Source organism: Vanacampus margaritifer, chromosome 13 (assembly GCF_051991255.1).
Source record: "Vanacampus margaritifer isolate UIUO_Vmar chromosome 13, RoL_Vmar_1.0, whole genome shotgun sequence".
In the NCBI taxonomy this organism is placed as follows: Eukaryota; Metazoa; Chordata; class Actinopteri; order Syngnathiformes; family Syngnathidae; genus Vanacampus; species Vanacampus margaritifer.
In genome coordinates, this window is record NC_135444.1 from 4,461,518 (window position 1) to 4,486,585 (window position 25,068).

Sequence of the window (25,068 nt, forward strand, 5' to 3'; positions counted from 1 at the left end):
AGGGCTCTGAAAGTCTGCCTTGTAGTCCAGGTGATCGACAAAGAAACACATGAGAGGGTGAAGAAAGTAAATGAGTAACTGTAGTAAATGCATTTTGCAATAACAAACACTATTTATAGGTCAAGTTACAACCTATTTGACTTCAAATAGGTTCCAGAGAACTCAAATAGGTTGTAACTTCCAAATAGGTTGTAACTTCCAGAGAACTCAAATAGGTTGTCCAGACAAATAGGTTGTAAGTTCCAGAGAACTCAAATAGGTTGTCCAGACAAATAGGTTGTAAGTTCCAGAGAACTCAAATAGGTTGTAAAATGTGACCAATAAGTGACAAATTCTTTCTCATTGTCAGACTTGCCCTCAACTTGTCCCTAGCAATAGAAATAGTCTGACACATTAGCAATATCAGTACAGACAGATCATCTTAAAGTAAACAGATCTGATTTAATTCAGTTCTATTAAATATTACACTCAACTCCTGCCAATGTGCTCTGCTTTACACAATAAATTGCATACTGCAATGAGTCCTTATGCTTCATGTAATACCTGTGAAATCATGGAGCTGTGGCAGGGTCTCCATGACAATACCAATCATGGGAAGGTACAGCATAGCAACTCGGGCTTTGACCTCTGGATCTGCATAGCGTGGGTCAGAGTCATGGCTGGACAGTAGGTTGTGCACAACACTAACCACTTTTTTATGCAAGCCAAACATCCTAGGAAACAGGGGAAAAACAGAACACACACAACTTAATAAAGCTATAAACATGGCTAAAATTCTGTATAGCATTGTACCTATTTTATTTATTTATTTATTGTAAAATAGCATAATTATCTCAGCGTATACTCGCATCCTGTCAAAAAGCAGATGAACTGCATTTTGTTTTCTTTATAAGTATATTTTTTTAATAACAATGCAGTTTGCTGGGTCACTTGTATTTGCAAAAAAATGGTGTTAAGTTTCACCAGCTGAAATAACATCAATGTGTAAAATAGAACTCTCTGTAACACATATAGACATGCTATGCCATGAACCTGTAGTTCTCCAAACCCAATTCCAATGAATTTGAGACATTGTGTTAAACAAAAAAAATAGAATACCCTACAAAGACCAGATATTTAATGTTCAAACTGATAAACGTTATTGTTCTGCAATCTGCATAGACCAATTACACCTGTGTTAAAATGACAGTAGAAAGCAGTAGGATAAAACCACAAACCCAATAAAGTTAGGACGTTGTATTAAACATAAATAAAAACAATAATTTACAAATCATATTCAACCTATGTTTAGATGAATAAACTACAGACAAGATATTGTTTTTCACAAATAATCGTTCACTTACCACTGTGTTACATCACCTTTTCACTAAACAACATTCAATAAATGGTTGTGAACTGAGGACACTAATTGTTGAAGCTTTGTAGGTGGAATTATTTCCTATTCTTTCTTGATGCACAGCTTCAGTTCAACAATCTGGGGTCTCTGTTATCGTATTTTACGTTTCCTAATGCGCCACAAATTTTTAATGGTAGACAGGTCTGGACTGCTGGCAGTCCAGTCAACTCTTTGACTACGAAGCTACGCTGTTGTAACGTGTAAAATCTGGTTTGGCCTTGCTGAAATACAGTGGGGATCAAAAGTTTGGGCCCCCCAGGTAAAAATTTGTATTATTGTGCAAAAACAAGCCAAGGAATGATGGGGAAATAATCCAAAATCAAATTACAGATGAGACATTCTTATGTAAAAAAAATAATAATAATAATAAATAAAAAGTTATTTACCCATTTCCAAAAAAAAAAAAAAAAGAAAACAAAATAACTGTTTGCAAAAGTTTGGGCACCCTGCAGAGTTTTTAGCATGCACCGCCCCCTTTGGAAAGCTGAGACTTGATAATGTCATGGATTGTTCACACTAATTGTATGGAAAGACCAGTTGATGTCAATCTCAGTGATACACTAATGTTCACACTTGGTCAAATGTGAACACACATCAACTCAAGAAAAAACAAAAAACATTTAGCATGTACATAATAGTAATATGCCTGAAACAATTATTTTCTCGTCACTCATAAAAACACTTTACCTTATCTTAATTTATGATGTGTGAAATATACTAACCCCTCATTGTCTGGGTCAAGTATCACAGACAGTTCTGACAGTACCAGCCCAGCCATAAAATGTTGCTCTCTGAATGGCACAGACAGCTCAAACATGTTGGCTATTTTTTGGTCCTGAACATGTGTGGAGAACCCCGAGCTCTGTGATAACGAGAAAGAAGAGTCACAAATGTACAAGCAAATGATAAGAGCACCTCTGTTGTTCATGTAGAGCAGTACATTTACAATTATGTTCTCTTTTTAAATAATTCAAGATGTTGTTTTTCAAAGTTGTGCATTAAGAGCCATCTATTGCTTTGTGCAACAACTTCAGACAAATGTATTTTTTATTGATGATGGCATAATCAATAAAGTTTTCAATTAAAGTACTTAATGAATGATACCATAATCTGTAACAAACACCCTCTGATAAACATCAATAATTTGAATGGAAATATAAATGAGTCTACATAGTTTGATTGTATGCAATTTTTGTGCAATTTTCAAATCTGACCTGTGAAGTTGCTGAAGAGACAGACGGTGACGGTGAGGCAGGTGGCGTAAGCAAGCTGCAAGGCAGGTTGAGGGTGACATAGTGTTCATGACTGCAAACTATTCTCAAGAAGTCCAGCCTCAGAGACTCTAATGTTGGGTTTTGCAGAGCATAAACCTTTGCGGACACCTGTTAAGAGCCAAGGCATGGCAGTATATTAAAACAATTAAAGAACAATACATTCAAACGTCATGGTGGCGTGAAATGTTTTACAAGGTCAACTCAAGACAATGAAGACACTTTAAATATTTTTTAATAACAGTTTAAGCATATCAAAAGTTGAAATCCAAAAAGACCACTTCTGTCTTTATCACGTCCATATACCTCAATTTAAGTTTGAAGATTAAAGTTACTTTCAAGTAAAATTATTACATATTGTTGCTTGAGTTGAATATGCCTATCCACCAGCTTATCCATGATTTATGAGACAATCAATGTAGTACACAGTCAAGAATCTTGGGTAGGTGGTTACCTGTTTCCAGTATGCCCTGATAAGGGTGAAGACAAAACCTCTGTCCATGACGGACAGCAAATCATTGAGAAAGAAAGCAAGACTTGTATTCAGTCGCTCAACTAGCTCCAGATCCTGATGACAAGAAGTGAAGCAAAGTCGGCATAATTTGCATAAAGTCACATGTACTGAAACCATATGCAGCGTACTGCTAGTTTAATGAAGTTCTTGCAAAATGAGAAAAAAAAGACACATGAGGAGATATTAAACATAATATCTACTGGATACAATATTTAAAAAGATAATATCTGAAATGCTTTCTGAAATTATAACCCTAATTTATGGATGAGCTTTCCTGTCATTATTCACCTTCTGGAAACGTGATACAATGTCGCCAGCAATGGTGCTGACCAATGCTGTTATGTCATCCATAAAGCGCTCCGGGAATCTGTTCTTTCTGGGTGACTCCAGGCGTTCAGCAAAGTAAAGGTGATAGATAATACTTTTTACCTGCAGTTCAAGTAGGATCAAAACGGAGTTAACAAGTTAGCATGTATTTCATAGTGGGAATATTATGACAGTTTTTTTCCTACCATAAGTTCAAAGAAAAACCAGGCCTGCTGAAGAGCTCCATCCCTGACACTTCCACTGCTCACCACCCACTGGAGAGCCAGCTCCTCGTGAAAGAGCTATGTAAGACAGGAAGGCAGAGGAAATAAAATGGATGACATAAAGGGACAGATCTAAAAATTGATAAGGAAATATATTTAGGTTTGTGTCAGCTCATCACATGATTTATACAGTATACTCATTCCAAGTTCCCATCATTCGAAATATCATCAAAATAAGGGTTACCAAAACTAACAAGTATATTATGTATGACAGGACTAAATTACAGTATCTATTACAGTAATACACTACAATCAAATAAAATTACAGTATGTATAATTTTGAAATGGATAAAGGGGATTTGCAATTAAAGACAACTCCACAAATTATAAAAAATAAAATAAAATAAACATAACTCAATCAACTGAACATGCACTCTTATGAACACGTTAATTATAGTATTTCACAATGCTACTTAATGCCTAAGATTCATATAGAAAAAAAAGATGCAGGAAATACTGATATGTTTTCTTGTATAAAGAAGATATTACCTTTTGGAGGTGAAACTAATTAACTATCTTTACGTCTTCTCTCATGTGCATTGGCGTAAACCCTAAATGTTCACACCACAAAACAATAAATACTCAAGACAACAACTTTGTAAGTCTTGCAACCAAATATATAAAGAAAAATAATGTCCAGTGCCTGAATTCCACATTTAAAAATAGATATAATTTATTCCCTGCTTCTTTATGTCATAGAGTACTAGTACTAGTACTAGTACTGTACTGACCAAGGAAGTTTCATTCAAGCAATGCTTGGGTCTAGAGCAGTTTCATGACCTTACTGAGCCAAGGCACATTTTTACATTGGGAGGAAAAAATAATAATAACAAAACATATACACCTACATATTTATATAATGATGATCTTATCTAAATTTGGTGGATAACAGGTGGGTAGACAGGTTACTGTAATTATGTACTTTCTACCATATAGGACAGGTGAAGAGCATTGAATTGTTCTGCCTGTCAAGTCGATTGCATAGAAAGACGAACAAAGACATTTTAGCAAATAATTTATAAAACAATTATGAGAAATGGAATAATTCTTACATGCCAGCTAATGCCTCGCAGCACAATGGCTGGCAATCAATGCTCCAGAGAAAACTAATATCCATACTGCTTAACATATTTAGGATCACATGTGAGCAGGAGCCTATCCAAGCTGACTTTGGACGAGAGGTGGCATACACCCTGGACTAGTCGCCAGCCAATTGAAGGGCACAAACAACCATTCACACTGACATTCACTCCTACGGACAATTTGGAGTCTGTTTTTCTGTCTCTGTCAGTAGAGTCTGATATGTTTTTGGAATGACGGAGGAAGCCAGAGAAAACCCACGTATGCATGAGGAGAACATGCAAACTCCACACTGAAAGGCTGGAGCCCAGATTCAAACCCCAAACTCAAAGCTGTGAGGCAGATGCAATTTGTACACTGTGCCGCCAAATTGAATATTCAATGTCATTAACTTAGCTCATGTGGTATTGTAGCAAGCTAAAAGGATGTTCACATGCACATTAAAAAACAACAGTGCACAATGTGTGCAGCATTCACAAGACTAAAATAATTTCATATGGTGGAAAGATAATCATGAAACATTACAATATTCCTTTAAAGTTTCAAAACAAGACGCAGATAAGTGACATTCAGCAAGACGCCACAACCAACAAACACAACATTGACCAATCCAGCGCTATACTGTACATCCACAGACAAGACATGTGAGAAGGCAAGAAGAGGGTGGGGTGGTTTCCTCCCCCAGTGCAAGTGGCTCTACCTTTTTTGTGGGTAACCGTCCTGTTAAAGTTTGCAAGAAACTGGCGCTCTCTGTGTGCGAAGACATGCGATTGCCACAGCGCTCCATGGCCTATGGGTGGAATGAATGGAACGTGACAACAAAGTTAGTGGAGGAGCAACGGGAGTGTGAGGTTGCACCTTTTCTTCTCAGTATAAAGCAAAAGGTGTCTGGGTCCACAAGACAGACACACAAAAACACACACAATCATCTTGTGGTCTCATAGACATACACAGACATGGACGCAAAACAATTACACACAGACATGGCTATAATTTTGTAGCGCTGGATTATATACAGTATCTTAAATTTAATTATAATTATTATATTCATTTTTGTATTGAGGAATGCTAACACTTTTTTGTTTCTGTTTTTTCAGCCCTTTCAAATTTCGTGCCAGACTTCATCCTTCAGGATAAGAGTTTTTTGCAGCCTAAAATCAAAATCAAAAGCTCACATGCTCTATTACTGAAGAGTAGTTACCAGGCTGTGATTTGTTATTAAAATATATAAAATAAGCATGTTTATGTCAAGTAGTAGTTACGACACATGACAACAAGACACACATCAAGATGGAAAGTGAAGTAGACGAAGTAGACGAAAGAACGAATACACAAAAGACCCATGCTCCAGTGACACAATGAATGTTAGTAGGAAGGAAGTCAAGCAGGGAGACTAGTAGACGGTGGAGACTATCTAGAATGGAATGGGATAAAAATAAAAAGGGGATCGGGATGACAAAATTGGGACTAAGAAAAAATGACAAAATAATTTTGCAAAGGGGAAGGATGCCTAACATAAATTTGCTCTAATTTTTCTGTATCTATTGACCCCCCTCCCCGCACCCAAAGAATTTTATAAATCATTTTGGGGGGAGAGAGGGATAAAGTGTAACTTATACATATAAATCGATGAAAAAAAATGTCAGTACAGAATACAATGTCTACATTTACATGGACAGCAATACATAAAAAAAAAACGTTCGCTTTTCCACATGTAATGTAAGTGTAAAGTTGATTTTGCTTTTATGCAAGTTGCTTACAGTATATTGCAATCAGAATATCATTTACAGGTCATACAACAAGTATTCCTTTCTATAGCTACCTTGGCATGTACTAACAATGTTAAGCCCAAATTGTATCATAGCAAAATGTTGCAAAACTCAAAAAGGGGCCAAAGTGCAATTACTATACTATATATGAATATTAACGCCAGACAACGTTACATTCCAAATATATAATGGCAATATATTATAATGACATATTATAATGACTGTCCATGTGAAGAGTCATTGACAAAACACTAGAGGGGGAAAAAGAGGCGTTAATTAGAAACATCACTGTGGATCTCAGATGAAGCACTACATTTAACATGTGTGAGGTGGGTTGGGCAAGTGTGAAACCCATGCATGGTATCATGGGAGGGTTGTAGTTATGATTGTTAGTAGAGTACCGTAATATTTAGGAAGTTTTGGTATTGCAAACATCGATATGTGGAGTAACAGGAAAAACATTTAGCCATTGTTGTCATGCCACCAGTGGAATTATCAGGACTATTGAAACCAGTCAAGATGAATATGATCATAACAACACAAATAAAATGGAACACATTTTTTAAAAAACTATCAAATAAAATGGAACAAAAAACTATCATAGTACACATACAACACCAAAACTCCAAATATGTCAGTATTCTTCCAGGGTGAGTGTGGTGAGTTGTTTTCGAAGAGAAGCAAAGCGGAAGATCAGGCATTCATAAAACCACCTGCATGGTTTCTGGAGCAGACCCAGGGCTGGATCCCCAAGGGGCACTCTTACAGCCCATGGTGTGAACCCACGAGTTGGACCGGTCTAAGCCCTAGGAGTGCCAAGGTCAAAGGACACAAGGCAGACAAGAAGCAAGGCAACAAGCGAGCAGCATGAGGGAAGGAGGAGGGAAGGAATCACAGGTTAAAGAAGTTCAAAGATCAGGACTGCTGGATGAAGGGCCCAAAAGATTAGCTGTCTGTTCAGCAAAAATGCTGGGGGAGGGGGGCGGGGAATCAATTTCTGGACACTTGTCTATAAAAGTGCTACTGTGCTCTTCTAAAAAGTTATTCTCTTCTCTCAGAATATACTAATAGAGTGCAATTAAGAGTATATATGTGTATGCATATAATACCCAAGTTCAGCACAATCACATGAGAATCACAAAACATCATTCACACACTAGTCCAATTACGTTGGGCCTAAATACATGTAAACATAAGTGCAATAGTACAGTAATATGAACCCCCAAAATCCTTAAGAAGTAGGACAATGAAAATACTGTGACTTAACATTTTGTCTGCCTTTCACAATTTTAACCCAAAGCACAACTTCCCTCATGTCAGCCTGCTGTTACAGCGGTAAGAGAGATAAGGTGTCCAAACTTATGTTTACACACTATGTCTAGTGTACATGCTGATAAAATGACCTCAGGGTCACTGTGCGCATGTAAGGCAGGTGCCTCGATGTGTGCTAAAAAGTACTGAATCAGTGCAATCACCATTTAAAACCTTTTCTAAACTACTTTACAAAGTCAATAGGACATGATGATGTAATTTTTGACAAATATTTATTTAAATCTATTCAACACGTGCAGTAGAAACATGGTAGCCAGACATGCCATTATCTAACTAAATTAATTAAAAAATAATCATAATAATAAGCTTCTTTAGTTTGGGTATAAAAAGTGTTGGTGACACATTCATGTTCCAAGAGTTTACCTTGCTGCCGATGATGGCGCGAACCTCATCATCAGGAGAGGTGGGCGTACCGGAGATGTCAGGGTTGCTGTTGCTAAGGCTACGAGAGCGGTTTAGGTTAAGGCTGGCTGGTCGAACAACAGAGCGAGCCATGGTGGCATAGTGAACGGAACCTCCAAGCCCTCCAGGGCCTGAGACAACACATAAAAAGAAAGGAAAATATAATTCCTGGGATATGAGGGGTGTCACTACTATTTTTACCAATATTATATATCCATCCACTGACCCAAACAGTTTAAAAGTGAAATATGGATTAGTGGTTCAGAACATGGATGGATGGATGGACGAATGGACGGACGGATGGATGGAAGCCTTTGGATAATGGTAAATTGCTTTTCAGATTCTTATGTCAGAAAGTGGGTAATAATGTTGCAAAATGCCAATGGTATGTGACATCTGATACTTTGACCTAATATAATATAAAGATTATTTATATCTTTGCTTTATGAGCAAAAACAGGAAATTAACAGGAATTGCACCTTCTCCCCTAAAGACAAGTGTAAATAGGAGTAGTATTCAATTATTCTTCAATTGGCAGCTAATGGATATAATTTGCATAACAACCAATAAACGCTTTTACAGTAGTAATTAAGAAATGCAAAACATTCTCACAGAATGCAAAAACACTTTCCATATCTATTAAACTGTCATAGATACCTGTTAAGGATGATTTGATGTCTTTAGAAGGCAAACAGAAGCAACATTGATATGGGAAGAAAAGAAAGGAAACAGTTGAAAAGTAAAATGTAATAAAAGAAAAATATGACAGAAGTTTGATGAAAATAACAGATGAGGTAAGCAAAGACCAGAAAAAAGAGACGGATGGTTAAAGACTGTATAATTAAATACCTGGCGAAGGCGAGTTGGGGTCAGTGCTGGGCAGCCGGAAGACATAGTGTATGTATGAAGAAAGCAGGCTGTTGCGGCCATGCATGTCCTGGCTGGTATCCAAGTACTTATGGAGGCGGTTTACAATGGCTGCCATAACCTCAAATGATGCCTGACCAAGATTCACTAAAAAGCACACAAGCGCAAACAGGTTTAGACAGAACTAAAACACAAAGTATACTACTGCTACAGTACATAAGAGTGAAGTAATGACCTCAGTGCATGACTGGGATTAGTCCCAAAAAAAATCCCTCACATCATATTAAGATAATTTCACAATATAAATTAGTAGGATTAAATAAATTTTGAAATTTTATGCATAGATTTTTTTTCCCATTAATTACTGCTTTCCCTAAAAATAGCATGGGTGACTGTTAATAAGTGATGAAAAACTGTATGTGTTATTAACCTAATTATATTCATGCTATTATTTCCTATTATAAACTGACTAAACAAAACATGAAGCTAAAGCAGGTGGCAGCAAACACCCTGCTTTCATTATGCAGTTTAGTTTGCAAAAATCAGAAGCATCACGTAGCAATTCTATTGATATATACCACGTACAAATATTTAATATTTTCATAATTGTCATTTACATCTTTATTCAGTTCTAAATCAAGCAGTAGCATACCAATTTGTCCAGCAATGACTGGAGGTCGGACCACAAGCAACACCAACTTGTCAAGTAGAAGGTGAAGAAATCGAACGACTGGCTCCAACTGGGAAGAGTTCAGCGCTGCTATGCTGGACTTCAGTTCAGTTTCCAGGTTGTTTTCCATGATTCGCATGTCCCCAATCCGGACTGGGAACATGTGCTCATCCAGCGCATGCACCAATGCAAAGAACTTATCCAAGTATTGATCCTAGAAAAAGAGCAAGGCATAATAACAACAAGGTAAGGTAAGGACACAGAAACATGAAAACCATAAATGCAATTAATACAGTAGACAGTACAGTAATATAGCCAGTGCTACTCGAATAAGGCATTGGACCTCCCTGGGGGAGCGGTGTGAATGACGCCAGTGGAGTGCATGTGACCAAAGGGAACTTTTTTATGTAATTGCACATCCACTACAGTAGATGGCAGTTGTGCTCCCATTGTCAAAGAGTGCTCAAGGAGAGAATGGTCTCCTGCAGAGGTGTACTTACAACTATAAATAAATGATATTATTTTTTAAGGGTGTGAATTGTCCAGTACCTGATCCCTATGTCACGATTCGATTTGATACCGATTAATCCCGATACGAATCTATAAATCGATTATTGCGATTTTTTTCCCCAACTCAAATTTAGAAAATACTAATCAGTAAACTTGTACATGTACACTGTAAGATTTGAAGGTATGAAAGTAGCTGTATTTATCGGAAACTTCAGGCTTATAATTGTAAGCCACTGTATTTATCTGTTTAATGTTTGAACTCAATTGAAATAACATATTAAGGCTTAATGTTCCATTAATATAACATTCTTCAATGCTTAAAGTGTGAACCCAACCATAAGTAAGACGTTTTGTTGAATATTTCCATCAAAAATTTATGTTTAAACATTGATTCGGCCACATCTTGAATCAATACGAGAATTGTGCACTGTAATATTGCGATATATCGCTATTATTTATAGTTGTGGCGGAAAGATGGGGGTGGTGGTGGTGGTGGTTTGGGTGCGGGAGTCTGGGGGCTAGCAATATTGTATTCTTCCGAGTGATGTGTAACAAAAAATAATTGAGAAGCATTGCAGTGGGCTCTACTTTCCCTTCCCTTTTTGAAGTATTAAATTTGGGTTACTTAGTGAAAAATATAGAGGCATAGAAAATTGCATATAATAACATATGTGGAAAATTGACTTCTTAATGGCCTTAATGACAATTATGTGGGTTTCTGTGGGAAATTAAATAACCAATAAATCTTTTATTTGCCTATTTCTGAAATGTTTCCAGCCATTATGTACTCTATACTAGGAGTGGGAATCTATGGGTACCTCACAATTTGATTCAGATTCGGAGGCCTACGATTCGATTCAATTCCGATGCATCACTACATTGGCTTACATTTTATAGTCTATGTAAAAACACTGATACCTTTTCAAAACAATTGTGGAACTCTTGAAAGAGCAATGATTTATATTTCACACTTTGACTTTGTGGCAAGGCAACATGGTGTATTTACAATAGTGTGTCAACACAAATTTCAAAAAGTGCCAATGGCAGCATTTGCTGTAACAAATGTCTGTAACTTCTCCTATAACAATACATTTACAAAAACATTTAAACATATCAACCAGGTTTAGGGTAACCTGTATTGTAATATTTGAAAATGCAACATGCAGCAGACAACACTAGTGGCTTTTAGTTTTTTTATTTAAACTTTCAAAATTGATTCAACTTCTGAATCGATTCAAAACTTTTTTAATACAATAATCGATGTACCCAAAAAAGTGATTATCGTTCCCACCCGACTGGATACTGTACTGTACATAATAAGCACCTCCACACGAATGACATGACCAGGCTGGATGAAGTTCCAGAGGCACTTTTAAGTGACGAGAGACAATATGAAATCACTATCATGTCAAAGTGAAATGGTAAGCAGGGCTACCCTGTCTTATGCTGGATTTACGGATTAGCCGTTCCTGACAGGGTTCGCCTCTGATACACAGCACTTAATTAATTGCTTCGGTTAAGTTGTCGACACTGTGGAGGTAAGGGCATTAGGGTGGGTTGACCATGTGTCTGTTCCACATACATAGTCCGCACAGTAATTGACAAAATGCAATTCAGTAGCTTAGTCCTGCCTCCACAAGGGAAAAGAATCCATGATGACTTGTAGCGGCTCACACTGAATAAGAGAGTACATGTACAGTAAATACAACAAGAGTGATCAGAATAAGGACCAGCAGTTGATGAGCGAAGTAATCAACTTTATTTTTCACTGATGAGCTCAAAGCCATAGTTGATAGAGCTCGAATAAAAAATAAACTTCTGGCATAATGTGAGACGTACACACATTAGTGGCATCAGAGATGTGATTTGATCTTGTAACTGAGGCTATAGAATAAATGTATAGATTACCTGTGTGTGGATAGTTGAAACGGCTACTACCTCCACATTGAATACACCACGATGGTTGTCCACCCACTTCATCCCTGGGAGAGGAACCTGAAGTCCAAAATAAAATCTGATTTAGTTTGTCTCGTTATGTAATGTATAGTAAATTGCTTCTGCTTATTTCTAACAACCATGTAGAATCGATTCTAGGAATATTTAGCATATTCTGGAAATACTCATACTGCATAGCTCAGCGCTTTATCTGACCCAAACTTGCATCATTTTCTATACTGCTTTTCATCATTAGGGTCATGGGTGAGTTGTAGCACATCCCAGCTGACTTTGACAACCTGAACTGGTCACCAGACAAGCAGGGTACATAAAGACAGAATAAACAATCAAACTCACATCCACACTCACACTTATGTGCAATTTAGAGTCTTCAATAAACCTACCATGCATGTTTTTGGAATGTGAGTCAAAGTTGAACTACCTGGAGAAAACCAACAAAATAGTGAGGAGAACATTCAAACTCCACACAAGATGGCTGGAGCCAGGATTCGGACGCCTAACCTCAGAACTGTGTGGTGAATGTGCCAACCACTCAGACCACGTGACCTACATCATTCAATATATAAATTAAATAAAACTTTCTAATTAATATTGTTAACTGTTTAATTACTTACGTCTGGTGAAAGTACAGAGTAGGATTGTGGTGGTTTTTCGAGAGACACAGGAAGACAAAAGTGCCCCGTCCGCAAACGTCCATTCTGCAACATGGGGATCCACTGGAGAAGAAATGTATATATAATGACTATTACATAATCAACTGTGTCGTGCTGCAGCATACAGCAGCTTCAACAACATGCCTGCAGTTACTTCCTTTATCTCAAATGAGTATAATTAACCCAAATATGTAAAAAATAAAAATACAAATCTGTACTATTTCTTATGAAACTGTGGGGTTGCACTGCTGTTACCTACCGTGTAACCAACAGGGGTCTCCAACAGTGTGTTCTGTTTTTGCTGGCAGCTGACATGGTAGAAGGTAAAGAGAATGTGGTGGTGGTCCGATAAGGAGGCGGGAAGCTTGATCTTGATCTCATCGTGAAAGTCAGGAGATCTGATCAAGAGAGTTAGATTGTTGTTTAAAATTGGCCTCTCACTCAATATACATCCTTAACTCATTCAATCCCCAAAACGTGTAAAAATGTTTTAAATACTTTGTCCTCCCCTCCTAAAAACGTTTTTACACTTAAAAAAAAAAAAATTTGAATGTCGACGCACAATTACTGATTTCCTGGCAGAAGCTGTCTGAGGAGACAAAAAAAAGGAAAAGGAAAGCTACCTGGATAAAAAAGACAATCAACATTGGCCCGGCTTTCACTTGCTGGCGTAAGCTAAAAAAACGACATAGTTCGCTTGTCCTCATAGGATGCGGTCTTCCTTCAGACATAACAATGCCGCTTTTGTCCATATGGTGCCGCCATAATTAACGCAAACTGGAAGTTCCTTAGTGTTGCTTTAAAGCAATGATCTTTTTTTTTTTAACGGCCACCAGGTGGCAGCAGAGTATAAAAGATCAGCCAGGGCCATGTTGCAACAGGCTTTTTTTGTCAGTGTTTTCACCAGGAATGTCAATATTGACGAAACGTACCTATATTCTAATGCTAATTGCTGCAATACGGAAACAGATGCAGATACGTTTTTTCCTGGTGAAGGAAGCAACTCTAATCTTTCTTTTGGTTGGTTCCATGTTTTTATGGGAATAGAACACAATATTGTGTGGGCCTTGCAAAATCAAAGTCAAAATCCAGTAAAACCGCCAGGAGTGAAGGGGGTTGCTTTGGTGAAAACGGCTGCGAGTGAATGAGTTAAAATCCATCAAACCACTGATGAATCACAAGGAGGGACATACAGTATGGTTTGTTTCTACAAAGTTACAAAGGTGCCTTTTTTATTTTTTGTTGCTGAAGATTGTTTACAAATTATTTCTGAGGCTGTTCATAACAAGAGACTGAGGAACAGAGAAAGTCAAGTGATGCTAAAGAACCAAATTATGTAACATGGGAGAGACACTTGTCTGCTGGCAAATATCCAAAAATACAACAGATCAAGCGCAAGCATATGTCTTAACTTGCTTCAAAAGGTTTCACAGGGTGACTCGTTTCTCACAGGAACAAACATTTAGGTTTGATGTACTGCATATAAAAAGCAAGGCCACTAGAATCCACAGTGTTTTTGTAACCTTGACTGTTCTGGCAATCGGAAAGTACTGCAATTTGTGGGTATGAAAACAATTCAAATTAGTTCTTCATTTGAGTAAAATAACAAAAAGGGTAAATAATAAACCAGAAAATACATCAAATAAGAAATTAGATAAAAATAAAAACTGGGGTAAAAAGCAACTGCAAAAACAGCCCTCTCACAATGAAAAAAAACATCTGCCCAATAAGGATTTAACTGGAAATAATCTATAAATTTTAGGGATCACATTAAAGATAGTTGATAGTTAAATTAATTCAAACTAAAAGTGGTGGATAAATTATATATATATATATATATATATATATATATATATATATATATATATATATATATATATATATATATAAATTAATCATGAAAACTGTGACAAACACTCTTACCGATTGTGGTAGACGACAGAAGTGTAGGCTTCTTTGTAGAAATCAGCACAGCTTGACTTCCCAAATATAACCTGGGGATGCAGTGAGGTGTTTAAAGAACTACTTTACAGACATGGCTATATGATGACAAGTTGACAACCTGAGAAAAAATAATAATATGCCACTGTTTAATCTTAGCATACCTGCATAGCATTATTTGGATCTTCTCCATTCATAAATTGCACTTTCACTGTAATATTACGGGCTGAGCCTTGGCGATTGGCAAAGTTGAGACTCTGCGGGTTCACATACAGCAAATTTCTGCAAAATGTGCACAGACAAAATAGTAAAAATACACAGGACATTATAGCACACAAAGTCACATTTTGGGGTAGGGTCCCAATGTTCTTATAAACTGCAGCAGAATGGATATTAGTTAGTTAGCCAGTCAGTCAGTTAGTTAATATTCCACCATATAACTATGGACAACAAAAAATCATATTTGACTGTCACATTGTTATAAATTCCCTAGAACAAAAACAGTAGAATGCTTATTTATATACCAGTAATCTCTAATAATATGCATTAAAGAATAATTTATCTTAATGAACAATAACTATTGTACCGTACAGTTTTTATACAGATGGGAGATTTTTTTAGGCTAATGCCAATACCAGAAAAAAATACCAACGTGCGATTAATTGGCTGATAAATAAAAAAAAATAAAATAAATTGTATTTCAATGGTTGTCAATTACATGCTGATTTTCTCAGTGCACACGCTTACGCAGCAACTTGTAAACACACCACACTGTTCTGCACATTAATAGTTTTTATCTGCGATTATAACGGTTTAAAGAATCCAAATCACAATTAAATTCCAGCCCAAGAATACATAAAGTCCAGCCCTGGTCCATCAAGATAAAAATAATTGGCAAACTTATTGGTTGATTATTTTCGCCGAGGCTTGATAGTTCATAATCGGCCGATTTAAGCGGCCTGTTGATTAATTGGACGAGCCCTACAGAAAATTCTTGCGTTCAGACTACAGTGAGATCATTATCTAATTTACAAGGAGCTAGTAACTATATTTCAGATAACCCCAGCTCTACATACAAGAGCTGACATTTATTCACCTGTGACTCAACAAAGTACCGATAGAACATCGCCAGGTCTGCATGCGTATTCACACAGTGACATGGCTTCCATCAGTCCCGCAAACAGACAAACGTCTTATGTGCTGTATCTTATGAAGTGCTTATTAATTATTTTTTGTTACGCCCCAAGGAGGAGGAACACGATATTTTGTGCCAACCCAACTCTCTGCCGCAACTCTAAATAGTATCATTTGTCTATAAAATTGTTGTAAGTAGGGATGCATGATAATATCGGTGGCCGATAATTATCGGCAATTATCGACCAATTAGACGTCAAACAGATGAACCAGATAATAAAGAAATCAGCCGATAATTATCGGCAGTCATCGGCCAATTTGACGTCATAGAGATAAACCAGATAATAAAGAAATCCGCTTATAATAATCGACATGCCACGTTGGCCCATCTGTTGTGGTTGTGACTCAAGTTGTGCCCAACCCCTCAACCCCTTCCCTCTCCTTTGGTACTGTTGCATATTTGTGACGTGTGGGCTTTCTTTACTGTCCTGTTATGGAAAATAACTATTTAACATGTATTAACATAGGTTTATACTGTATTGTGGACACCTGTATTTTCTTTAACAATGGGCTTTTCACTTCTTGTACATAAAGCAATATCAAAGTGACCTTGACTGATAAGCCTGCTTGGAACAGACTGCTTGCTTTCCTGTCTAGCTAAGACTTGTGTATAATTGAAGCTTCAAATATAGAGAAACCCAAAAGACACACTGTTTTCCAGACTGTTTTATTCATCTCGCCTAACTACTGAAAATTCCACAACACCCTCGCAGTTTGTTGTTGCATTTTTAAAACGTGACTGTTTTGTTTTGGCAAACTCATAATGAGTTACTGGTTGTCTTTGAAGCAGAGATATCAATCATATTCAGCTTCATGGTGCTTTACATAATGTATTTGTACATGTTAGATTTATAGTAGGAATCGAAACTATATTTGAATTCAAGTTAATTTTACAATCAATTATCAGCTTATCAGTTATCGACGTCGGCACGTTCTAAATTATTGGTTTATCGGTATCGGTTGAAAATAGCATTATTGTGCATCCCTAGGAGCGAATACCCCTTTGACAGTGAGAGAGCCAGTGCCATCTACTGTAGTGGATGTGCAATTACACTTTATTCTCATACAGCAAAAAACAAAAATACATGTTCTCTTGTGTCACACGACAACCCTACAACCCAAGGACTAATCTTATGTGATGTATACAATACTTGTCAACAATAATAACTGCTCGGCAGGTGAACACCCCATCCCCCGCCCCATCCACACCCACACAATTTTGTGTTGGTGCCACTCTCATACAGTAACGATCAAAGAAAAAGTAGAAATTTCTATTTTAATAGGCACACAATAATATATTTGAATGTAGGGGGGAAAGTAATTTATTTTAGTAATATAATCTTAAAAGCTAAACTCATATACTGATGCATTGGACACATTGAGAAGTATGTATTGTGTTTATTTCTTGTAGTCTTCTGCTGGTCACCTTACTACATGAAGCGCATGAAAATCATCATCACTGAGTGATTGGTTCCCTGTGCAATATTCTACTTTTTGTTTTTAAATGGTGAATTGGGGCTTTTGTTGCTGTAGGCTATAATGATCAAAATTACAAGAACCAATTGAATCTCTGTGAGTTGTGCTTTTTGCATAGAACTACTAAAATAAATGTCTCGTCTCATCAACGCGCTACCTTATTGACATACACCTGTATACCGCAATATGTATTATGTACAAAATGACATTAATATTATAATTGACCTAACAGTTCTGTGTAGCTCTTGATCAAATTATAAACTCAACAAACCAGAAGAAAAAAATTGTGTGAACATATGCTTTGAAGGAATGCGATTAAAATATCCTTAGTGGTTTGAGTACTGAATAAATCCACAGTATATGTCAGGAGGGGCAGGAGAATAGGAAGTACAAAGTAACCTAGGATCATCCAATAAACCGCAGTGACGTAGTCAATCCAGTTGGGAATGACTCCACAGAGATCGCAGCTGGAAAGACAACTTCCACAGAGGCATGGGAAGGTTCTTTTGTCTTATAAAGTAATGGTTTGTCATCTGGCTGCATGAAAAAGTGCCGGTAGTCTTATCAAAATGGGAGACTTTCCCATGAACAAAATGTGGCTCTTAATCTAAAAGCTTAAAATTCAGCACTGCTAATTCTAAGGGAAGTAAATGGAAACTTTCCAAGTGTTTTGTGGGAGTTTTTCCCCAAAAGTCATACTGTTAAGTTGATTATGCAAAAGCATTTTTTGACTACATTCTTTATTACAGCTTTCTGTGGTCACAAAAAGATGAAGGGAAAAAAGAGGAGACAAAGACAAATGAAGACCAACAATTAGTTTAGGAGCTCAATAAAAGGTTATATACTGTAAAAGGTTTAAGTTTTCAGATATTTTAGTTTACAGGTATAGTTTTCTATACACTAGTGATTGCATTTTGGTGGACCAAAAGTAATCAAGCAAAACAATATTTTTGGTGGCATTTTTAGAATGTAGGTAGGTTATAAAATATTTGCAAAAAATAGGCCACGTGCTTTAATTTGAAGTGAGCATTCGCAAGTGTGGTATGTGCGTCAGAACTTGAAGTGGCATGTGCGTTTCCTCTAGCTTAAGGGTGTCAACTCACTGTTGTCGCAGGCCACATGGCCCACATCATTGTCATTATATTTTCCTTCAGAGGACAGTTATGACCGTGAAGTCAGCATTATATCACTGGCGTCACACTGAAACCTTATATCTCCAAAATAGGCACTTTTCAGGAGAACCCTAAAATAGCATGTTTTTTCAACCATTAACATTACATCTTGAAAGAGATTACAAGTGTGGAACTACCAATAGTACAGATTTTGGAGAAGGAAAAGTGTACTTCAAATATTGTTACATTTATTTTTAATGGGGGATTGTGTTTTAGTCGATAGCTATGATTTGCTGTCACAGGTCACATGAAATGACGTGGCGTGCCAGTTCGGAGTTTGACACCTGTGCTCGATTGGTACTTATATGTTCATCTGCAGATGATTCTAGCAACAAATGTAAGGAAATTGCATTTCAATCACCATCTTACAACCATCACAAAGCATTTATTGTAAGAACAAAGCAGTGGATTTCCCCCCAAAACATTTATTTGATATATTTACATGCAATACATTTTCATTAAAGTAATATTTAATTATTCACATCTGTTTAATTTACAGTTTTTGTAAGTGCAGTGTTAATGTTGACACTGTGCATAATGATGCAGTGGCATACTTTTTTTTGTTTGTGTTACAAATTGAAACTCTGTTTTTTGTTTTTATAGGCCATATGTTGGCACTTGGAAAGTAAGTATGTTTTGAGGTGGTACTCGGTGGGGAGAGTTTGAGAACGACCACGATGTTTAAAAAATAAATAAAATTAAAAAATTCAATAGAAAGAATGTGGATTGTCACGTGCTCTAGGTTACACATATAATTATGTATACTCTATACATCAGAACGGAATTAGTTTTTTTGTTTGTTTTATGTTTTAAAAGTGTTTGGGTCCTTTTTCACATATCTGATGATGGAAAAAAAAAAAAGAAAGGGTGCACGATTCAAAAATATTACCAAAAAACGCTATTATGACTAGAGAGCACGATAAAATCAAAATGATGCATCTTCACTGTCCAACCGCTTCAACATTTCTCATGCCTAATAGCTTAACTCTGGCACAAATTATGGGGGCACTCCCTGCTATATTCAAGAGTGCATGGTGCCAGGCTGACTCAGCGGGAGGCTAAATCAAGCTCAAGAGTATTAATTATAGATAGCATTATCAATCACAGTAATGTATGCATGTGGTTCTAAATTTTCAGATTGATCAGACAAGCTATCCATCAAACACCTGCGATGGCCATTGTTGGTTTTTTGCTGATCAGCTAAAGCTCCCACACGGAGAACCGGGGGTGTGTTACGAAGAGCGGATTGGAGTTAAATGGGTTGAAAGAGGGGGGAGATGTGTCATTTGCTCACTACTGTGATTTGTTTGTTCAGGAGGGGGAGGACTCCATGCGGGTTTAGGGGGAGGTGAGCAGCAAAATGGTAGGGTTTAAAGAGCAGCTTAGCCCCCCCTCCTTCCTTGAATAGGCAGTATATAAGATGGGGCAGCATGCTATTCTTACATTAGATGTTGGAAGTGTGGTCAGAAGATAGAATGAAAAGGGTCTTACCAGCACGTTAAGAGAACAAGTACTGTCAAAAAGCTGGCTAGAAATAGAAATAATGATGCAGTTTTTACTTATACTGCTGCTAGCCAGTTCCAATGCTGCTGTTCCCCTGGAAAACTTGGACGGAGATGACATCGTTCTAATGCCTTCCGAAAGCCCTACAACATCACCAAGTCCAACAGAGGCAAAGTCTCGGTTTGCCATGCTAGATGACGTCCGCCTACTGGCAAATGGCCTCCTTCAGCTGGGCCAGAGCTTACGGGAGTTTGTCCACAAGACCAAGAACCAAATCAATGACATCTTCCAAAAACTGAATATTTTTGACAGGTCATTTTACCAGCTTTCAGTGGTCACATCAGAAATCAAAGAGGAAGAGGAAGAACTGAAGAGGACAACCAGCGTATTGAAAACAAACAATGAGGAGATCAAGAACCTGTCTTTGGAAATCAATTCAAAGATCAATAACATTGTACAGGAGCGTGCACAGCTGCAGAACAAGGTGGAAAGTCTTGAGGAGAGGTTAAAGGGACTATCGCAGCATATGCTCCCGCCTGACCAACTCAAAGAAATTAGATCACTCAAGGTAAGCAGCAGATAAAGTTTGAGAAATAAAAAATATTAATAATAATAAAATCTACATATGTACAGGTCAGGATAAAGCAATGTGGCAACAACTATCTACGGTAATCAGCAGAGAAAGAGGTGTTGCATAACTAAATGGCTGTTGCATCTCTGTACTCTGAACAAATCAATACTGTACTTGACATATACATTTTGTAGAGTTGCACATTCCCGAACTTCCAGCAAGAACTTTAACCTAGCCTAACCCATTGACCATCTTGTTGCAATGAATGATTCAAATTATTTGCTTCAAGATGTAAAACTGAACATTAGTCAATGTTTAGTAAAGGGGAGTCACCAACAACTCCTACTTCTTTCTTGTGTATTTAAATTGCCTCACCATTTTTATGCTGATGTCATGAAAATATAAGTGATTGTGTTTTTTATTGTTATGTTCAGGAGGTGATTGAAACTCAGGAGAAAACAATCACAAGTCTACTGAAAGCTGTACACGAGCAGCATGAGCAGCTTGACCATCAGAACATCAAAATTAAGAATATGGAGGAAAAGGTAGACACTTTTTTTGTCATTGATGGTTGACAACATAGCTTAATAAAGAGAATGCAATGGTGTTTTGTTGTCTTGCAGCTCAACTATGACAGTTTCCAGGACACAGCTGCTAAACCGATGAATTCGGAGATAATAGATCCAGATATGTTTGAGTATCTGACAAGAAACACATCTGATTTAGATGAACATGGTAACATTATTACATTAGTACTAAAATTAAATTTCCTGTCCAACTGATTTATTTAAAAAAAAAACTATGAAATGAAAGAAGAAAAAAAGATATTCACAGTGGTGCATTGTCCTAAATTTCCTTGGTCATTTCAGATTTGCCCATTGACTGCAGTGAGTTATTTGAAAAAAAAGAGAACAAGAGTGGAATTTACATCATTAAACCAAAACAATCTGAGCCTTTCAACGTTTATTGCGAAATGGATTCGGGTAGGTATCACAATATTTCTCATCGGGGCCTATTTCAAAATTTGCTGTTCATCATTCGTAACCGTATCAAGTCAGACTTAAATTTTACCACAAAAAAATATTCCCAATGAATTCCACAGATGGGGGTTCAACTGTAATCCAACGCAGGGTTGATGGGTCAGTAGATTTTGACCAGACGTGGGAAAAGTACGAGAACGGCTTTGGAGATCTGGAAAGTAAGTACTGTTTCACATTGTAAATAATAAACTTTTTTTGAAAGTTGTTTACACTTGACTATATCAACGAGAATGTAAGAAGGGAAACTGCATTTTGAAGTGTCAAAATCCAGTGTCGGAACAAGCAAAAATAGATGGAAAATAACGGCAAGAAGAATTGAGAGTAAATGCAAGCAGACTTCATGTTGCTCATGTATTTAATATCATTTGATATCTAACTTAAGGAAAATCAATTGTTGTATGCAGAAGACTTCTGGTTGGGTCTGAAGAAGATTTACAGCATTACACAACAAGGATCATACATCTTGAAAATTTATCTGGAGGACTGGAAGGAGGATAAACACTGGGCTGAGTACCACTTCTCAATAGATGGCACCACTGAGCACTATGCACTTCGTCTTAGCCACTTCTCCGGTGACCTGGTTAATGCCATGGCCAACAGTTCCAGTATGGGATTCTCCACCAAAGACCAAATTAATGGCAACCATCAAGCATCTAATTGTGCACGCAATTACACAGGTATACCTATAGTAGTCACACCAAAATAAAAATAAAAATAACCATAACAAACTCCATCATTTGCCATTGCTGCTTCTTAAAACAAGTCAGAGGCAAAATAATCTTGTGCAATCTTGTATCTCCTGTTACAAATTTTTCCAGGTGGTTGGTGGTTTACTGGCTGTGGAGAGAACAACTTGAATGGAAGGTATCTATGGCTTAGAACTAAGGGACGTTCTGCAAGAAGAAGGGGTCTTCACTGGAAACCTGGCAACGGGTTGGCATATTCCCTCAAGATGACCAAGCTCTCTATACAACTTGCCACCACTGCTGAAGGTTTCAACTGAAATTGACCATCCGTGCCAACTCTGACAACACTAATGGCATTTTTCATTAACCACTAATGCACATCGCACAATCAACATTATACATATGCTAATCTATGAAACTACATTTTTGTTGTGCTGTACTAAGTAAAAGAACATTTTGGGAGAGGCTGTTATAGCCCAAAGTCTCAAAATACTGATATGGTGAAATAATGCAACAATGCCATAAAGGTCATAAGCCTAAAAGGCTTGATGAGCTGGGCATTAGAACTATCATTACACAACATAAGTCGCTTGCAAAACAGAGAGAATGATTAACCATGTTGACTGCAGTATTACAATAATGCGGTAGAAGACAAAACAACAAAGACTGATTGAAAAGTAATTGGAAATGTAGCCTGCTCATCTTATCTTTTCATTTAACATGAAGATTCTAGTTGAGTTGAGCATGTTCCCAGTGGCTTTAAAGGCAAGTGAAATATAGGATTGGAAATGGTTTTGTAGTGATATTGTGTTTGGTTTTGCCCAATGTTTGTTCTCATTTTTTACTCACTTAAGTATTTAAATCGTGCACCTGCTATTATGATATGTTATCGGGTAAGATAAACATTGCTTGACAATGCATCTCCTATATTATTGGGTCACATTGACTCCTGTCCACTATACACAAATGTTCTGTAAATGTGTTCCATCATGTTCCATACAAGTGTTCCAAAAGCTCATCACATTCTGGTAATAAACAAGAACTTCAAATGACTCACCATTGTCCATTGTAACAAGTTATCTCAACTCACTACACAGTATTATACGCGTGAAAATGGATGCAAACAATTGTGCATCCAAACTGATGTGGAATCTACACAACTGATGCAACAAGGATTACTTCTCTCAAACACGCTAAACTTCACGCTAAACAGAATTAGGGATGTTCTATAACACTTTTTTCCCCGACTGATACGCAACTCTTGAGTAGTCACTAGCAGTGTTGTCACTAACGCGTTACTAAGTAACTGAATTATTGTAATCTGATTACTTTCTTTCAATGCATTCAATTTTCCAAACCAGTAATCTAATTTAAATTACTTTCCTAAGTGGCTGCACGTTACTATTTTTTTATTACCTCATAATGTATGTAGAAGGCAGAATTTTGCTGTCCATTTTGAAGAGAATTTCGAGGAGAAAATGTTTCTCTTGCATTTGGGAGTGACGTCACATCGCATGTCACGTTTTGACAAGAGTATGCCAGAGCAACAAAAAAAAGGCTATCTGCATAACTGTAGTTCAGCTCTGGTACTTGAGAAAATAGAAAAAAATTATAGTTACAGTTGCATCCAGCCTACATGTAAAAATTTTATAGGTACAGTTTGTAACCAGCCTGCAAGTGTAAGGTGTTGTACACCAATTTCTTTATTGTCAAACCAGAGAAACAGAAACAAAGAAACATGTTCATGTTTCAAGTTTATGCACATCATGAGTATTATTTAAGTAACCGGTTGTCATTCTTATGTTGAAGCAGCAAAGGGCGGAAATTGGTAAAAAGTAACTGATAAGTTACTTTACTTTGACAAAGTCATCAGTAAAGTAATTTGATTAATTTTAGAGGAGTATTCAGTAATCACATTACTTTTTCAAGTAATCTGTGACAACACTGTTCACTAGGCAATGCTACACCAAATACCGATAAGACTAGTAAATAAAATTCCCCACCCATAAATGATAGATGATTTTAAAGAAAGACCTATATGTCCCCATATATTATTTTTCCTTAAAATTGCATGATGTTAATGGCAACTTTGTATTCATATAATTTCTTGTCCCTGATCATCAAACAGGCGCAGGAGGGCGGCCGATAATGGTATCGGTCACCGCCGTGAGTACAGATACATTAAAATAAAACTGGTATTGGCACTGATACCAATACCTGGTATCGGTAGTCACCCATCATAGTCAGAATTATATCACCTCTGCCTCAATTTGATCCAAGAAAAACCCTGAATACTATACTGTATATGAAAAGAAGAACAAAAGTAACATCTGATATGACATCGTAGCCATGTAGTATTTCTCCATGTACCTTGTCTAGCTCTCTTGCTCCCAAAGACCTGACCTAAAAGTAAGTGCTTAATCCAGTTTTGCAAAATGCAGAAGCTGGTTGTGCAACTTTAGCATGAGTAATATT

At 37.0% G+C, this 25,068-nt stretch overlaps 2 protein-coding genes across 21 annotated transcripts in view; one reads left to right on the top strand and one right to left on the bottom strand.

Annotated features, from left to right (window-relative positions):
* dock7 (dedicator of cytokinesis 7) overlaps window positions 1-25,068 on the bottom strand; it is a 60,775-nt gene that overhangs the window by 19,994 nt on the left and 15,713 nt on the right. For 5 of the 20 annotated variants that reach the window (XM_077583122.1, XM_077583119.1, XM_077583121.1 and 2 more), the window contains exons 15-31: window positions 15,116-15,233; window positions 14,934-15,004; window positions 13,270-13,408; window positions 12,972-13,073; window positions 12,310-12,396; window positions 9,874-10,105; window positions 9,204-9,368; window positions 9,012-9,032; window positions 8,316-8,485; window positions 7,334-7,426; window positions 5,552-5,641; window positions 3,694-3,789; window positions 3,470-3,610; window positions 3,122-3,235; window positions 2,611-2,778; window positions 2,119-2,258; window positions 544-713 (exon numbers count right to left, since the gene is read on the bottom strand). In XM_077583122.1, the coding sequence (XP_077439248.1) occupies window positions 544-713; window positions 2,119-2,258; window positions 2,611-2,778; window positions 3,122-3,235; window positions 3,470-3,610; window positions 3,694-3,789; window positions 5,552-5,641; window positions 7,334-7,426; window positions 8,316-8,485; window positions 9,012-9,032; window positions 9,204-9,368; window positions 9,874-10,105; window positions 12,310-12,396; window positions 12,972-13,073; window positions 13,270-13,408; window positions 14,934-15,004; window positions 15,116-15,233 (2,117 nt within the window). Of the gene's footprint in view, window positions 1-543; window positions 714-2,118; window positions 2,259-2,610; window positions 2,779-3,121; window positions 3,236-3,469; window positions 3,611-3,693; window positions 3,790-5,551; window positions 5,642-7,333; window positions 7,427-8,315; window positions 8,486-9,011; window positions 9,033-9,203; window positions 9,369-9,873; window positions 10,106-11,962; window positions 12,077-12,309; window positions 12,397-12,738; window positions 12,904-12,971; window positions 13,074-13,269; window positions 13,409-14,933; window positions 15,005-15,115; window positions 15,234-25,068 lie in introns of those variants that run through there. The other 15 variants (XM_077583126.1, XM_077583124.1, XM_077583135.1 and 12 more) reach the window with 7 other exon arrangements.
* angptl3 (angiopoietin-like 3) lies at window positions 20,211-23,645 on the top strand. The gene is made up of 7 exons (XM_077585203.1): window positions 20,211-20,864; window positions 21,302-21,412; window positions 21,491-21,602; window positions 21,737-21,850; window positions 21,970-22,065; window positions 22,312-22,584; window positions 22,726-23,645. The coding sequence occupies exons 1-7, from the start codon at window positions 20,337-20,339 to the stop codon at window positions 22,908-22,910; spliced, it is 1,419 nt and encodes a 472-aa protein (XP_077441329.1). The 5' UTR covers window positions 20,211-20,336; the 3' UTR covers window positions 22,911-23,645.